Here is a 16537-nt window from a genome sequence, read left to right on the forward strand (position 1 = left end):
ATCGTCGTGGGACACTTGTTATTAATTGGACTGCGTCGGACAGGGAGTATACGGTTTATTATTTTTAATTTTTTGCAAGTGATCGAGTATGGTAAGTATGGTTAAATTAAGAATATTAAAATACTTTTTTCTGGCTGTGTCTTTTTTTTTTTTTTTTTTTTTTTTTAAACTCTTTCACTACTCTAGGATTAATAATGGATAGGCGTCTTATTGACACCTCTCCATTATTAACCGGGCTTAATGTCACCTTACAATAGCAAGTTGACATTAACCCCTTATTACCCCATATCCCACCGCTACTCGGGAGTGGGAAGAGAGGGGCTAAGTGCTGGAATTGGCGCATCTTACAGATGCGCCATTTCTGGGGCGGCTGCGGGCTGGTATTTGTAGCCGGGTGGGGCCAATATCCATGGCCCCTCTCTAGGCTATGAATATCAGCCCGCAGCTGTCTGCATAGCCTTTCTGGCTATAAAATATAGGGGGACCCCACGTCATTTTTTGGGGGGTCCCCCTATTTTAATAGCCAGTAAAGGCTACACAGACAGCTGCGGGCTGATATTCATAGCCTGGGAGGGGCCATGGGTATTAATACCCCTTCCCAGGCTACAAATATTGGCTGTCGGCTTTCACCCTCTGGCACAGAAAATTGCGCGGGAGCCCACGCCATATTTTTTTTTTTTTCATTTTTTTTTATTAAAACATTGTTCATTAACCCCTTTCTGCCAGCTGACGGAATAGTACGTCAGCTGGCAGTATCCCCCACTTTGAGGTGGGCTTCGGTGGTGAGCCCACTTCAAAGCCACAACATGTCAGCTGTTTTCAATAAAAAAAGAAAAATTTTTACATGATCGCTAAACGGCGTAGCGAGAAAACAGAATCAAAAGCTAAAATAGTTTTTTTTGGTCTCCGCGACATTGCATTAAAATACAATAACGGGCGATCAAAAGTTCGTATCTGCACAAAAGTGGTATCATTAAAAAATTCAGCTCGGCACGCAAAAAATTAGCCCTCACCCAACCCAATATCTCAGAAAATATAGATGCTGCGGGTATCGGAAAATGGCGCAATTATTTTATTTTTATTTTTTTGGCAAAGTTTGGAATTATTTTTCACCACTTTGATAAAAAAGAACCTAGACATGTTTGGTGCCTATGAACTCGTAATGACCTAGAGAATCATAATGGCAGGTCAGTTTTAGGCTTTGTGCACACGTTGCAGATTCGGGTGCAGAATTTTCTGCACAAAATCTGCATCTCCTTGCAGAAAACGCAGCTGCGTTTTTGATGCGTTTTTGCGCTTTTTTTTAGCGGTTTTGGTGCGGTTTGGATGCAGTTTTTGCACGGTTTTGATTTAGTTTTTGACAAATTTTTTATGCAGTTTTTGGTCTGGTTTTTGTGTGTTTTTTGCGTGGTTTCGATGCATTTTTTTATTCGTTTTGTGTGTTTTTGATACAGTTTTTGGTGCGGTTTTGGTGCAGTTTTTGGTGCCGTTTTGATGCAGTTTTTGGTGAAGTTTTGATGCAATTTTTGGTGCAGTTTTGATGCAATTTTGGTGCGGTTTTGATGCAGTTTTTGGTGCAGTTTTGATGCGTTTTTGCACGGTTTCGATGCATTTTTTGATTCGTTTTTGCGCATTTTTGTTGCAGTTTTGATTCCGTTTTTGGTGCGGTTTTGATGCAGTTTTTGGTGCAGTTTTGATGCGTTTTTGGTGCAGTTTTTGGTGTGTTTTTTGCGCGGATTTGATGCATTTTTTAATTTGTTTTTTGTGCGGTTTTGATTCAGTTTTGATGTGTTTTTTATGTAGTTTTTGGTCCGGTTTTTGGTGCTTTTTTTGCGTGTTTTTGATGCAGTTTTTAATTAGTTTTTGGTGCGGTTTTTGTGCGTTTTTGTAAGTTAAATAAAGATGTATTATTGAACAAAAAAAAAAAAGATTTGTAATGTCATTATTGTCCAACCTCCTCTTTTACGTTTGTCCAACCCACACTCAATTACACACACAGATAGACAGATAGATGATAGATGAAATGGATAGACAGATCTACATAAAAGATAGATCTATAGATGCATACATCTATCTATTCATGTATCTATCTATAGATATATCTGGATAGATAGATATATCTATTGATAGATGTATGGATAGTGTAGGGTGTGTGTCCACTGTCCGGATTACATCCGAATTAGCTGCAGATTGGATGCTGCGTACTTGTAGTCCCATTGGATGATGCCTACACACACACCCCAAAAGACCTCCCGCACACACCCGAACAGCCCCGCACAGCGCCACACACATCCGAACAGTCCCGCACACACCCGAACAGCCAGGCACACACCCGCACAGCGCCGCACACACCCGCACAGCTCCGCACACACCGAACAGCCAGGCACACACCGAACAGCCAGGCACACACCCGCACAGCGCCGCACACACCCGAACAGCTCCGCACACACCTAACAGCCAGACACACACCGAACAGCCAGGCACACACCCGCACAGCCCCGCACACCCCCGAACAGCCCCGCACACACCCAAACAGCCCCGCACACACCCAAACAGCCCCGCACACACCCAAACAGCCAGGCACAGTCCCTACACACCCACACACACCCGCACACATCCCAACAGCCCGCAGACCCCGCACACACATACACGCACACAGTCACCGCCCAGACACTTCCCTCCTCCCGAACTGCAGCATTTCTCTGACCCATATCCGCAGCAAAACTGCAGATCTTTTTTACATCTGCGGTTTTGCTGCAGATGTGCCCGACTCAATGCAAGTCTAAGGGTGCAGAAACGCTGCAGTTCCGCACAAAAAAGTGACCTGCTGCGGAAAAAAAAAAGCTGTGTTTCGGTGCGGCTTTTTCCGCATCATGTGCACAACAAGTCTGCGGCTCCCATAGACTTACATTGGTTGTGCACTACACTGCGGATTTGATGCAATTCTGTGCGGCAAAAAACGCTGCGGATCTGGAATCAAATCCACAACGTGTGCACACAGCCTTAGCATTTAGTGAACCTAGCAAAAAAGCCAAGCAAAAAACAAGTGTGGGATTGCACTTTTTTTTGCAATTTCATCGCCCTTTGAATTTTTTTCACATTTTCTGTTACACGACATGGTAAAACCAATGATGTCGTTCAAAAGTAGAACTTGTCCCGCAAAAGATAAGCCCTCACATGGCCATACTGACGGAAAAATTATGGCACTGGAAAGATGGGGAGCGATAAACGAAAAAAGCTCCAGGAGTGAAGGGGTTTAGAAACATGGATATGGACATATCTATGGAAATAGACATAGATATATCTGTATCTATCTATCTATCTATCTATCTATCTGTAATGGAGTGTGGGTTGGACAAATGTAAAAGAGGAGGTTGGACAGAAATGACATCACAAATCTTTTTGAAGATAGAGGAGGGAGAGGAGGGAGGGGTTGGGGTGTGTTTTGGAGTGGGTGTGCCAGGTGCAGAGTTACAGGCGAGTGCAATGCATCATGGAACTTGTAGTATTAGAGCACAGTAAGTCAGGAGAAAGGAAGTTGTCGATTAACCCCATGAGAGCTGGATCCAGCACTGAAGATGTGCTGCTACAGCATGATGAAAGGTAATATTGCTAAAATAAACACAGTGGATGTTTTCAGTGGCACATAATAGCAAGATTTATGAAAAAAAGAAATAGTTATTGTAGTGGACAACTTCTTTAAAAGATGAAAGAACAATGACACGAACCCTTCCTCACTTGACCTACACCCTATTGAGAACTTGTGTGATCTTCTTAAACAGGAAATTTATGCTGACGGAAAACAGTACACCTCTCTGATCAGTGTCTGGGAGGCTGTGGTTGGTGCTGCCCAAAATGTTGATTGTCAGCAGATTAAAAAACTGAAAGACTCTATAGATGGATGGCTTATGATGACTGATATTGAAAAGAAGAATGGCTATGTTGGTCACTGATATATTTTTTTTTTTAAATGTGTTTTTCCACATTTTGAGTTGTTTGGTTATTATTCTCACTATAAGAGATGAAAACAAACAAGTGAGATGGGAAAATTTGTTTTTCACTCAGATACATAATTATTCTGTGCACTAATAGTCCCCTCCCCCCCCCCCCCTCCCAGGTAATTCTGCACATAGAAATATTCTCCTAAGAAAGACAAAAACCTAATTTTTACTTTCTGAAATAGTCAGGTTTAACCATTTGGACTGACCGACAGCACTGTAGTGGTTTAATAATAAAGTGACTCATCAAAAATGCAAATTGCCCAATAATTCTGCACACAGTATATAGCTGTTGGCATACATATTGTAATTATTAGTGTATAAGTTATATTTGTGGGGATATATTCTATAGATATATATGTGTGTGTGTGTATATATATATATATATATATATATATATATATATATATATATATATATATATATATATATATATATATAATATTATTATAGCTGTAGGGCCCCATAATCATGAACTTGCATGATGGCACAATATACAATCAGGAATGTTGAAATCCAGAGTGCTTGATCCTCATTTACCCTGACATTTGCTGAAGGATTGACGGTGATAATTGGCAGTTTTTATGTTCCTGGTTTTTACATCTAAAATCAATTTGTTTATGGCAAGCATTAAGGAGTCAGAGTCTGTGTCCCCATTGGTTTCATCTGTATAAATCTGGTCCTGCTTGCTCTCACTTTACTGACATTTCTATCTAATCTGAAAAGAAAAGAAATAAATCCATGATTACCCTTTGCTGAGAATTCCCTCTTATATCATTTGGTGAGGGACTGCTGCTTGTTTTTACAATTTTATCTTCACATGTTAGACCCTTTTGTTCCCAGAACATTGTCGATAGGGAAAGCTGATCCGCCACTTTAGCCCCCCTGGGATGAGGAAATAAGGAGACACGGGAGCCCCCCAGGTTTGGCTGGCAGCTTGCATGTGTCTTAGTTGCAGGCATGCAGCATTATTTCTGTGTGGGCTCAGAGTGGTTTGTCGGGATGTTTGCTGTACAAATGCTTTGGCCGACATACTGTACACAGTTTATTATTTGACACTGCTTTGTATTGTTAACAGGAATACATCCCCAGCTTACCGCTGGACAGTGGTGAGAAGATGGTGGGAAGATGTAGGAATGCATGGCAAAAGGACACTGCAGTCACAAAATTTAGGTAGAAGCTAGAGGCCAGAGACTAGTGTGAGACCTATCATTGATTTCAGCCAGTGAAAACACAGATTAGAAAACATATTTAACCCCTTCCCGACATGCGCCGTACTAGTACTGCGCTGCCGGCACTGCATTACTGACAGCCGCAGTACTAGTACGGCGGCTCGATCACCGCGGTCTCGCGCTGAGCGCCGCAGTGATCGGGTGCGGGTGTCAGCTGTATATGACAGCTGACACCCCGCAGCAATGCCCACGATCGGCGCTATCGCCGATCGCGGGCATTTAACCCCTCTGATGCCGCTGTCAATAGTGACAGCGGCATAGAGGGGGATCGCGCAGGGACGGGGGCTCCCTGCGCTCTCCCACCGGAGCAACGCGATGAGATCGCGCTGCTCCGGTGACCTGGAAGGAGTCATGAGATGACCCTGCTTGCCGGCGTCTGCTGAGAATCCTCATAGCAGGCGCCGGCAAGCCTGTGGAACGTGCCTGTCACATCGGTGATCAGACAGAGTGCTGTGCACACTGTCTGATCACCGATCTGTGATGTCCCCTCCTGGGACAAAGTAAAAAAGTAAAAAAAAAAAATTTCCACATGTGTAAAAAAAAAAATAAAAAAAAATTCCTAAATAAAGAAAAAAAAAATAATAATTCCCATAAATACATTTCTTTATCTAAATTAAAAAAAAATCACACAATAAAAGTACACATATTTGGTATCGCCGCGTCCGTAACGACCCCACCTATAAAACTATATCACTAGTTAACCCCTTCAGTGAACACCGTAAAAAAAAAAAAAAAAACGAGGCAAAAAACAACTCTTTATTCTCATACCGCCAAACAAAAAGTGGAATAACACGCGATCAAAAAGACGGATATAAATAAGCATAGTACCGCTGAAAACGTCATCTTGTCCCGCAAAAAAAAAGCCGCCATACAGCATCATCAGCAGAAAAATATAAAAGTTATAGCTCTCAGAATAAAGCGATGCAAAAACAATTATTTTTTTATATAAAATAGTTTTTATTGTGTAAAAGCGCCAAAACATAAAAAAATTACATAAATGAGGTATCGCTGTAATCGTACTGACCCGAAGAATAAAACTGCTTTATCCTTTTTACCAAATGCGGAACGGTATAAACGCCCCCCCTAAAAGAATTTCAGGAATTGCTGATTTTTGTTCATTCCGCCTCCAAAAAATCGGAATAAAAAGCGATCAAAAAATGTCATGTACCCGAAAATGTTACCAATAAAAACGTCAACTCGTCCCGCAAAAAACAAGATCTCACATGACTCTGTGGACCAAAATCTGGAAAAATTATAGCTCTCAAAATGTGGTGATGCAAAAACTATTTTTTGCAATAAAAAGCGTCTTTTAGTGTGTGACGGCTGTCAATCATAAAAATCCGCTAATAAACCCGCTATAAAAGTAAATCAAATCCCCCTTCATCACCCCCTTAGTTAGGGAAAAATAATACAATTTAAAAAAATATATTTATTTCCATTTTCCCGTTAGGCTACTTTCACACTAGCGTCAGTACGGGGCCGTCGCGCTGCGTCGGCCCGACATACCGACGCATACTGTGCAAGCGCCGCACAACGGGGGCAGCGGATGCTGTTTATCCACGCATCCGCTGCCCCATTGTGAGGTGCGGGGAGGTGGGGGCGGAGTTCCAGCCGCGCATGCGCGGTCGGAAATGGTGGACCGTCGGCACAAAAAAAGTTACATGTAACGTTTGTTGCTGCCGGCGGTCCGCCACAACACGACGCAACCGTCGCACGACGCTTGCGACGTGTGTCAATATGTCGCTAATGTTAGTCTATGGGGAAAAAACGCATCCTGCAGATGACTTTGCAGGATGCGTTTTTTCGCCAAAACGACGCATTGCGACGTATGCAAAAAAACGCTAGTGTGAAAGTAGCGCTAGGGTTAGGACTAGGACTAGGGTTAGGGTTGGGGTTAGGGCTGGGGTTGGGGTTTCAGTTAGAATTGGGGAGTTTTCACTGTTTAGGCACATCAGGGGCTCTCCAAACGCGACATGGCGTCCGATCTCAACGCGTTTGTTTGCGTTAAAAACGCATGCGTTTTTATAGAAAAAAACCAGAACACACACTGAAAAGTCACCCACCACCATCAAGGTGATAAAGGGATCCAAACCCTAACCCTACCCCTAAACTCACCCCTAACCGTTTAATGAACATTTTCTGACAGTCATAGTGCCACGTATTTCAGTGCCACGATATTTCAGTGCCACGATATTTCAGTGCCACGATATTTCAGTGCCACGTATTTCAGTGCCACGTCTTTCAGTGCCATGATATTTCAGTGCCACGTCTTTCAGTGCCACGATATTTCAGTGCCACGATATTTCAGTGAAATACGTGGCACTGAAATATCGTGGCATTTACGTGAAATACGTGGCACTGAAATATCGTGGCATTTACGTGAAATACGTGGCACTGAAATATCGTGGCATTTACGTGAAATACGTGGCACTGAAATATCGTGGCATTTACGTGAAATACGTGGCACTTATATACGTGGCACTTATATACGTGGCACTTATATACGTGGCCACTGAAATATCGTGGCACTTATATACGTATATACGTATATAAACGTATTTCAGTGCCACGTATTTCAGTGTCACGTATTTCAGGTTAGGGGTAGGGTTAGGGTTTTTTGTTTTTTTCTCGTTTTTCTCGTGTTTTTCTATAAAAACGCATGCGTCTAAAAAACGCATGCGTGTTACCGCGTTTACATGCGTTTTTTCACACATGCGTTTTTTTTAAAAACGCATTTAGATAAAAACGCAAGTGTGAAACCAGCCTTACCCTTGGGAAAATAAAAAGTGGGGGCTAAAATATAATTTTCGTGGAAAAAAATATATTTTTTATTTTCGCGGCTTTGCGTTATAAACTGTAGTGAAACACTTGGGGGTTCAAAGTTCTCACAACACATCTAGATAAGTTCCGTGGGGGGTCTAGTTTCCAATATGGGGTCACTTGTGGGGGGTTTCTACTGTTTAGGTACATCACGGGCTCTGCAAATGCAACAAGACACCTGCAGACCAATCCATCTAAGTCTGCATTTCAAACGACGCTCCTTCCCTTCCGAGCTCTGCCGTGCGCACAAACAGTGGCTCCCCCCCACATATGGGGTATCAGCGTACTCAGGACAAATTGGACAACAACTTTTGTTGTCCAATTTCTCCTGTTACCCTTGGGAAAATAAAAATGTGGGGGCTAAAATATAATTTTCGTGGAAAAAAAATATTTTTTATTTTCACGGCTCTGCGTGATAAACTGTAGTGAAACACTTGTTGGTTCAAAGTTCTCACAACACATCTAGATAAGTTCCGTGGGGGGTCTAGTTTCCAATATGGGGTCACTTGTGGGGGGTTTCTACTGCTTAGGTACATCAGGGGCTCTGCAAATGCAACATGACACCTGCAGACCAATCCATCTAAGTCTGCATTTCAAACGGCGCTCCTTCCCTTCCGAGCTCTGCCGTGCGCCCAAACAGTGGTTCCCCCCAATGTATGGGGTATCAGCGTACTCAGGACAAATTGGACAATAACTTTTGTGGTCCAATTTCTCCTGTTACCCTTGGGGAAAAAAAATTGCGGGCTAAAACATCATTTAGTGGAAAGAAAAAATTATTTTTTAATTTTCATAGCGCTACATTCTAAACTTTAGTGAAACAATTGGGGGTTAAAAGTGCTCACCACACATCTAGATAAGTTCCTTAGGGGGTCTTCTTTCCAAAATGGTGTCACTTGTGGGGGTTTCCACTGTTTAGGCACGTCAGGGGCTCTCCAAACACGACATGGGTTCCGATCTCAATTCCAGCCAATTTTGCATTGAAAAGTCAAATGGCGCTCCTTCCCTTCCGAGCTCTGCCATGCGCCCAAACAGTGGTTTATCCCCATATATGAAGTATCAGCGTACTCAGGACAAATTGCACAACAACTTTTGGGGTCCAATTTATCCTGCTACCCTTGGGAAAATAAAAAATTTGGGGCAAAAAGATCATTTTTTGTGAAAATTAATATTAATTTTTTTTTACAGCTCTACATTATAAACTTCTGTGAAGCACTTGGAGGTTCAAAGTGCTCACCACACATCTAGATTAGTTCCTTAGAGGGTCTACTTTCCAAAATGGTGTCACTTGTGGGGGTTTCCACTGTTTAGGCACGTCAGGGGCTCTCCAAACACGACATGGGTTCCGATCTCAATTCCAGCCAATTTTGCATTGAAAAGTCAAATGGCGCTCCTTCCCTTCCGAGCTCTGCCATGCGCCCAAACAGTGGTTTATCCCCATATATGAAGTATCAGCGTACTCAGGACAAATTGCACAACAACTTTTGGGGTCCAATTTATCCTGCTACCCTTGGGAAAATAAAAAATTTGGGGCAAAAAGATCATTTTTGTGAAAATTAATATTAATTTTTTTTTACGGCTCTACATTATAAACTTCTGTGAAGCACTTGGAGGTTCAAAGTGCTCACCACACATCTAGATAAGTTCCTTAGGGGGTCTTCTTTCCAAAATGGTGTCACTTGTGGGGGTTTCCACTGTTTAGGCACGTCAGGGGCTCTCCAAACACGACATGGGTTCCGATCTCAATTCCAGACAATTTTGCATTGAAAAGTCAAATGGCGCTCCTTCCCTTCCGAGCTCTGCCATGTGCCCAATCAATGGTTTACCCCAACATGTGGGGTATCGGCGTACTCAGGACAAATTGTACAACGACTTTTTTGGTCCAATTTCTCCTGTTACCCTTGGTAAAATAAAACAAATTGGATCTGAAGTAAAAATTTTGTGGAAAAAAAGTTAAATGTTCAATTTTTTTTAAACATTCCAAAAATTCCTGTGAAGCACCTGAAGGGTTAATAAACTTTTTTTAATGTGGTTTTGAGTACCTTGAGGGGTGCAGTTTTTAGAATGGTGTCACTTTTGGGCATTTTCTGTCATATAGACCCCTCAAAGTCACTTCAAGTGTGAGGTGGTCCGTAAAAAAAATGGTTTTGCAAATTTTGTTGCAAAAATGAGAAATCGCTTTTCAACTTTTAACCCTTATAACTCCCTAACAAAAAAAAATTATGTTTCCAAAATTGTGCTGATGTAAAGCAGACATGTGGGAAATGTTGTTTATTAACTATATTATGTGATATAACTCTCTAATTTAAGGGCATAAAAACGAAAAATTTGAAAATTGCGAAATTTTCATAATTTTCGACAAATTTCTGTTTTTTTCACAAATAAATGCAAGTCATATCGAAGAAGTTTTACCACTATCATAAAGTACAATATGTCACGAGAAAACAATCTCAGAATCACCAAGATACCAAGATCCGTTGAAGCGTTTCAGAGTTATGACCTCATAAAGTGACAGTGGTCAGAATTGTAAAAATTGGCCGTGTCAGTTAGGTGAAAACAGGCTTCGGGGTGAAGGGGTTAAAGGGATTCTGTCACCATGTTTATTACACCCAATACCCGAAGACAGCATAAACTAATCACCGACACCTTGAGTGCTTACTTTGTCTCTTTCATACATTTTCCGATGTTTGCCGATTTGCTGTTCCTGGTGCCGGCCGGATGTGCAGGGTTGTAGAGCACATTGAAACAGTATAATGGCTGTGGCCACGCACTGCATATCGGCCCCCTATTGATTCTATTAGGGGGGCAGATGTGCAGTACCTGGCAGCAGCCACTATGCTGTTGACTGAGCTGTGCAGCTCCTCAACTCAGCACATCTGGCGGGGGTGTCTGGCGTCACCCTCCCACCCTTGATCTGATGTTAATGACCTATCCTATGTGTAGGCTATCAATATAAAAGTCCTGGACAACCCCTTTAAAATAGGAAGTAAAGGAAGATCTCTAATTGAATTAGAGATATTAGAAAAAACTTTTTGACAGTGAGGGTGATCAATGAGTGGAACAGGCTGCCACGAGAGGTGGTGAGCTCTCCTTTCATGGAAGTCTTCAAACATAGGCTGGACAGACATCTGTCTCAGATGGTTTAGTGAATCCTGGGGTTCGACATGATGACCCAGGAGGTCCCTTCCAACTCTACCATTCTGTGATTCTAGGAATGTTCCAGTACCTTTCATGCATGCATGGCTATTCTAGAACACAATAGGTTTTCCCTGTCCTCTTATCTTAATATATTTTATATGTCAATTCCTCAACATTTCCAAGTTGTCAGTTGATTGTATCATTCTTATCTACATCTAGAGATTGAAAATCTTTACACAGACATAGGGGAACATGTATTATTCCATTTGTGCAAATTGTGACATTTCCTTGTCGGACATGGAGAAGTCAAATTAATCAATGTTTTATTCTACCCTAACGTGCGACATTTGACGCATTAAGTTGCAACTTGCACAAACGTCTGCAACGCTTGACACATTGGTCTCAGTCCCATATCTATTATTAAGAAGTGTACTGTGCCTAAAAATGTATCATTAAGGTGTTATACTTTATAAATGTGGAGTACTGGGGTCAAAGTGCCCAATGTGGACTAAGGCTACTTTCACACTAGCGTTAACTGCATTACGTCTCAAAACGTCTTTTTTTCGAAAAAACGCATCCAGCAAAAGTTTTTGCTGGATGCGTTTTTTCCCCATAGACTTGTATTGGCGACGGATTGCGACGGATTGACATACGTCGTGTACGTTTTACGACGGATGCGTCGAAATTTGGCAATACGTCGTCGGCAAAAAACGTTGCTTGTAGCGTTTTTTGTCTCCGCCTAAAAAACGTGTCGCGACGCATCCTGCGGCATGCGTCGTTGGCTACAATGGAAGCCTATGAGCGACGGATGCGTCGGGACACGTCGTACGACTCAATGCAGCGCTGCAATACGTTTTTTTACACTGAGCATGCTCAGAAGCTGGATTTTGTTGCCAATTGGCCAGACACCCCCAAATCTATATAAACCTGGCCTGGGCCTTCAACCCCACATATATGGCCACGTATATACGTGGCACTTATATACGTGGCACTTATATAAGTGCCACGTATATAAGTGCCACGTATTTAAGTGCCACGTATTTAAGTGCCACGTATACAAGTGCCACGTATACAAGTGCCACGTATACAAGTGCCACGTATACAAGTGCCACGTATACAAGTGCCACGTATACAAGTGCCACGTATACAAGTGCCACGTATACAAGTGCCACGTATATAAGTGCCACGTATTTAAGTGCCACGTATTTAAGTGCCACGTATATAAGTGCCACGTATATAAGTGCCACGTATATAAGTGCCACGTATATAAGTGCCACGTATTTAAGTGCCACGATATTTCAGTGCCACGTATAACCACGTAGTTATAGTATTTATAGTACGTGGCACTTAAATACGTGGCACTTAAATACGTGGCACTTAAATACGTGGCACTTAAATACGTGGCACTTAAATACGTGGCACTTATATACGTGGCACTTATATACGTGGCACTTATATACGTGACACTTAAATACGTGGCACTTATATACGTGGCACTTATATACGTGGCACTTATATACGTGACACTTAAATACGTGGCACTTATATACGTGGCACTTATATACGTGGCACGTAAATACGTGGCACGTAAATATGTGGCACTTATATACGTGACACTTATATACGTGGCACTTGTATACGTGGCACTTGTATACGTGGCACTTGTATACGTGGCACTTGTATACGTGGCACTTAAATACGTGGCACTTAAATACGTGGCACTTATATACGTGGCACTTATATAAGTGCCACGTATACAAGTGCCACGTATACAAGTGCCACGTATACAAGTGCCACGTATACAAGTGCCACGTATATAAGTGTCACGTATATAAGTGCCACATATTTACGTGCCACGTATTTACGTGCCACGTATATAAGTGCCACGTATATAAGTGCCACGTATTTAAGTGTCACGTATATAAGTGCCACGTATATAAGTGCCACATATATAAGTGCCACGTATTTAAGTGTCACATATATAAGTGCCACGTATATAAGTGCCACGTATATAAGTGCCACGTATTTAAGTGCCACGTATTTAAGTGCCACGTATTTAAGTGCCACGTATTTAAGTGCCACGTACTATAAATACTATAACTACGTGGTTATACGTGGCACTGAAATATCGTGGCACTTAAATACGTGGCACTTATATACGTGGCACTTATATACGTGGCACTTATATACGTGGCACTTAAATACGTGGCACTTATATACGTGGCACTTATATACGTGGCACTTATATACGTGGCACTTATATACGTGGCTCTTATATACGTGGCTCTTATATACGTGGCACTTAAATACGTGGCACTTATATACGTGGCACTTATATACGTGGCACTTAAATACGTGGCACTTAAATACGTGGCACTTAAATACGTGGCACTTATATACGTGGCACTTATATACGTGGCACTTATATAAGTGCCACGTATTTCAGTGCCACGTATAACCACGTAGTTATAGTATTTATAGTACGTGGCACTGAAATACGTGGCACTATGACTGTCAGAAAATGTTCATTAAACGGTTAGGTGTGAGGTTAGGGGTAGGGTTAGGGTTTGGATCCCTTTATCATCATCCGTAGTTCATTAATCGGATGTATCCAGAGTCGCCTCCGTCTCCGTTGCTGCAGAAGCATCCGTCTTTCCGCTGCCGCCTCCTTCTCCCGCACTATGATATCCAGGCGATTCGTCTCAAAGATAACGTCGGTAACCAAACTAGCAATCCTCCCAAGAACACCTTCCATCGCTGCCACAAAACTAAAACCCTCAAAGATGGGCTGTAAAAACAGTAACTATATAGTTTTCCATATTTTCCAGTAGCCAATCAAATTTGGGAGCCTCCCATTTTAAAAACGGATCCGTCGTAAAAACGGATGCAACGGATGGTAAAAACGGATGCAACGTATGCAACGCATCCAGTATTTTCGACGGAAACGTTTAGCGGATTTGCGACGGATCCGTCGAAATGCTGGATGCGTGGCATACGTTTGTCACCGTTTTTCACTTTTTTGACGCATCCGTTTTTTCGGCAAAAAAACGGATTTGCGACGTAATGCAGTTAACGCTAGTGTGAAACTAGCCTAATATTTCTGAGGAGGTGGATACAATTGTATCAATGTTCACATGCAGCTTCTGTAAGGCGTCATTCACATTTTCAGATATTGCTCACAACATTGCAGTGCAAACTGTTCCCTTTTAAGTGCCTCATCCTACACCATAATAACCCTTGAAGAACGTGATCTAGAGTATCCTGGGAAGTATAGGGTGTAATAATGAAACAGCTACAAACAATTCTAATGGGTTTGTATTTTGTGTGCCGACAGAATACAGAGCCCACACGTGAGTGTGAATGAGACCTAAGCTGGGTGAGGTATATAGGGGATACACCTTAGGTGGCTGCCGGCCGAATGATGGTTCAGTCAAGCGTTCGTCTCCCAACTATCTTGTAGCCTATCCCATATACAGGAGAGCTCATTGTGCCTGGCCTCTGTTGTTCTTTGAGAGCTGCTACCAGAGAAGTCTGGCCTTATGTCAGGAAGAGCAAAAGGATTGATAGTCTGAAATCAGACATACCATTCGACTGTTTGCTGAAACTATCAATATCATTAGTCAAATGTGTGTGGCGTTGGCTTAAAGGGACAAAATGACTGTTCAAACACACACCTTTGGTGTGGCCAAACATTTAAAGGGACTTTGTCAGCACAGAATGACTGTTCAAGCCAAGTATAGGCGCTCGGTGCTTCATGGCGGGGCCAATCATTTATATACACCTTCCCACATGTGTGTTTTCCCTCTATCTCCTCCCTTCTCTGGCTCTATAAAGCCAGAGCTGTCAATCAAAGACAGGACCTGGCGATAGAGGTAAAACAAGGAGGTGGGAAGGTGTATATAAATGATTGTCCCCGCCATGTGCTTGGTTTGGACAGTCATTCTGTGCTGACTAGTGTCTGTGCTGTGAGAATTGAGAGTCCTCAGTGGTTGATACCTTTTAATGGCTAACTGAAAAGATGGTAACAAATTGGTACCATAAAACGAGTGATTTAGAGGATGTAATTAATCTTAGCGGTCCTAGCTAGGTACGAATTCACAGAACAAGCAAAGATCTTGAGACACATTGGAGCAGGAGGTTGCAGCCCTTCTCTTCAGCTCGCAGTGATTATGCTTGGTAACCTGTGACCGCGTGCGGTAAGTGCACGCATGTTTAGCCTTCCTAATGATTATTTTGGACAGGAGTCCTCCAGGTTGGCCGGTTGCTTGGCAATAAGCGCAGCCGCCAGCAGGTGACTACATTGGTCTCCTCCTCCTGTGGAGCGGAGCATAGTCACCCACTATGCTGCAAAAGTGCGTGTGGTGTGTATCACGGCCCCTCCATTTCTCAGGGGATGATTGCATTAATTACATGACTTGGAAGAATACACCGGGGAGTTTTCTTTAGTCTTCTAACGTCTGACTCATTGTCCGGCACCTCGGACCAGTCGCCTTCTCCGCAGAACTTGGCAGCGTATTAGTCATAGCTGCTAATGTTTGGTGTCACTAGCTGGAGCCTCCACTGATCTATATGTGTGCACAGCGTATACTCAGCCGCATCCCCGCTTCATTCTGCCTGTTGTCTCCACAGAACTTGCAGTGGGCCAGAGACGTGTTGCTAGGCAGCAGTATCCCGTGGCAGCAGCTGAAGCACATGCCAGCACAGGGGCTCTTCTACGAGAGGAACAAGACTAATTTCTTCAACGTAAGTTATGTGTATTATCACGGGTGGGGAGGACGTAAGTGTGTGCACAAGTCATCAGTGAGAACGCTGGCTACCAAAGCAGTGAGAATGTGCGCAGTCCCATGAAATGTAGCTGGTATTGCATTATCGTGCTTCGGAAGTTATCCGGATTTCTCTGTGCGGTCTGCACTTTAGATACAGGTAAATCAAATGGTCAACATTGGAGGCGGCAGTGGGCCAGGAGGAAAACCTACATGTGCTTCTACTCAGCCACAGCCATGCTACAGTGGGAGGATGTGCTGTAAGCAAGAAGCCCGGATCCCAGTAGGGTCACTCTTCATCCTAGAGTTGTGGGCTTTTTATGTATATTCTGCTTTTCTTGTATTGCACAGCTTGTCTAGTCCGTTGTCATCCTCAGTTCTGCTGGCTCGGTGGGCACACAAATCATGCCCTCGTTGTGTTCTGTACAGTCCTGGACTAAAGTATAGAAAGAAATAATCTGTTCACTGGTTTTAAAGAGCCATTTTTAAAATAAATTGTCATGATCTTTCCCTTCCACCTTTTCCAGAACCCCCACCAGCCTTATATTATTACAAGTGTGAGTCACATGATTTGCAAGCGTTGTGTCAG

The 16537-nt window shown here is 42.7% G+C and overlaps 1 protein-coding gene across 8 annotated transcripts in view; it reads left to right on the top strand.

The window, feature by feature from the left end:
* CABIN1 (calcineurin binding protein 1) overlaps positions 1 to 16537 on the top strand; it is a 242231-nt gene that overhangs the window by 157199 nt on the left and 68495 nt on the right. For all 8 annotated transcript variants that reach the window (XM_077293470.1, XM_077293474.1, XM_077293475.1 and 5 more), the window contains one exon: positions 15815 to 15928. In XM_077293470.1, the coding sequence (XP_077149585.1) occupies positions 15815 to 15928 (114 nt within the window). The remainder of the gene's footprint in view (positions 1 to 15814; positions 15929 to 16537) is intronic.

The sequence above is a fragment of the Ranitomeya variabilis genome, chromosome 1 (genome assembly GCF_051348905.1).
Source record: "Ranitomeya variabilis isolate aRanVar5 chromosome 1, aRanVar5.hap1, whole genome shotgun sequence".
Lineage (NCBI taxonomy): Eukaryota > Metazoa > Chordata > Amphibia > Anura > Dendrobatidae > Ranitomeya > Ranitomeya variabilis.